Here is a 1,734-nt window from a genome sequence, read left to right as displayed (position 1 = left end):
GCTGCCTGTGGCCTGCCGTGGCTGTTAACAGCTAGCTGTGGCTAGCTGTAGCTGCCTGTGGCTAGCTGTGGCTAGCCACGAGGCGCTGTGCGCGCCGGGTGGCTGAGGCTCTGGGGAGAAGCAAAAGCATTTTTTAAGTGCACGTAGTTGCTGCTGCTGCTTTGAAGTGCAGCTAGCTGCTGCTGCTGCTTTTTGATTGTATTGAATTATTATTAATTAGTTATATTTTGCTGCCTACTGGGGGCGGTAGTTTGAGAGTGCGAATGGCTAGGCTGGTTCTGCTGCTGCGGCTGCTCTTGCTGCTTGCTGCTACTTCTGGATCTGCTGCTGCTGTCTTGCTGCTTGTTGCTCCTTAACGAGGTGTGGCTGCTGCTCTTGCTGTTTGCTGTTTCTTCGCTAGTTGTGGCTGCTGCTGCTGCGTGGCTGCTTCTTGCTGCGGCGCTTGCGGCGCGAGCTGCGGATTCTGCTGCTGCTGATCGCCTGGCTGGATTGAAAACCTTTACAACTTAAATATTTAAAAGCTAAATTAAACAGAAGATTTGCTTAATAGCTCTTGATTTCGGTGGCTGTGGGCGTCGGCTGCGGCTGGAACGGTCCGCTATTGCATGCGCCGTACTGTGTCTTTGTGCTGCTTTGGCGCTGCTGCAGCTGCTGCTGCTGCGTTTCAGGGCTTTTTTCTAGTCATTGAAGATTAAATGAATTTTTGTGTTAGGCAGTCTTTCGTTTTCGACTGTCTCTTAGGGGAGGTGAGCGGAAGGGCTGCTCCTCAGGCTGCTTTGCTGTCGTTGCCGCTACTGCACTGTGAGCGACGCGGTTTCTTCTGCGCTCTTGATCGCAGTGTCGAAAAAAGAATTGAAATTTATAACTGTAGAGGGTTATTTTTTAGCAGGACGCGTTGCTCGTGTTTGCTGCGGTGTACATACACCTTTCGGACTCGCCTTCCAACACACTGCCAGGTTTGAAGCCAACACTCCATCACATTCTTTCTTCTTCGCATTTCTTGTCTTTCGCCAGCCCCAGCAGCTTTTTTAGAGCTGCTAGTCTACCGGAAGGTCCCCTCGAGTCCCTGTGGGCCCCTGGGGCCCCCCGCAGCTTTCTTACCTTCTCCCTTTGGGGCCCGGGGCCCCCCACTGTTGCTGCAGATGCCGCCTCGGCTGTCTTCAGACCCCGCTGTTGTATCCTTCACAGTATGTGGGACCCCAGCCAGAGCAGCAGCAGCAGCAGCAGCGCCGCCGCCAGCAGCAGCCCCAGCAGCACTGGCAGCAGCGGGCCCTGCCGCTGCTCCTGAGGACCCAAAGGAAAAGAAGGAGGGAGAAAATTCTGGCCCTCCTTCGGCCTTGGTGCATCTCTCTCGCACGCTTCTGTCGCTGAAGTAAGCTTGCTGCTGCTGCTACTGCTGTGTTTTCCGCAGCTGCATGCTGCTGCAGCTTCCTGTGCGCCGCGCCCACTGCCCACACTGCTGCGGTGGGAGCCGGCGCAGCTATTAGAGCGTCTGCTGCAGCTGCTGCGGCATTAGCTCCAACCCACCCGCTGCTGCTGCTGCTGCTGCTGCTGCAGGTGCCTGCACAGCTACGACGCGAGCGTGACGCGCATCATTTGTCAAGTCTCTTTCGTGGCTCTTTACCGCCTCGATGTGGCTCGCAAGGTTTGGAATAAAATGGATGTTGTGGGGGGCCTCCATTTGACGCAGCGGAGGGTACCCCCGGGGGCCCCCCGGGGGCCCCCCCCGGGGGG

The 1,734-nt window shown here is 56.6% G+C and overlaps 1 protein-coding gene across 1 annotated transcript in view; it reads left to right on the top strand.

The window, feature by feature from the left end:
- Nucleotides 1-1,142: 1,142 nt before the first annotated feature.
- Nucleotides 1,143-1,734, top strand: part of ETH_00024535 (mRNA decapping enzyme, putative) — a gene marked incomplete at both ends in the record, with an annotated part of 3,540 nt that continues 2,948 nt past the window's right edge. Inside the window, 2 exons of the mRNA XM_013375238.1 lie at nucleotides 1,143-1,372; nucleotides 1,558-1,734. Coding sequence (XP_013230692.1) covers nucleotides 1,143-1,372; nucleotides 1,558-1,734 — 407 coding nt within the window. The remainder of the gene's footprint in view (nucleotides 1,373-1,557) is intronic.

This window comes from Eimeria tenella, genomic scaffold, assembly GCF_000499545.2.
Source record: "Eimeria tenella Houghton genomic scaffold, Eth_scaff26, whole genome shotgun sequence".
NCBI lineage: Eukaryota > Apicomplexa > Conoidasida > Eucoccidiorida > Eimeriidae > Eimeria > Eimeria tenella.
This window is presented reverse-complemented; position numbering and strand designations above follow the sequence as displayed.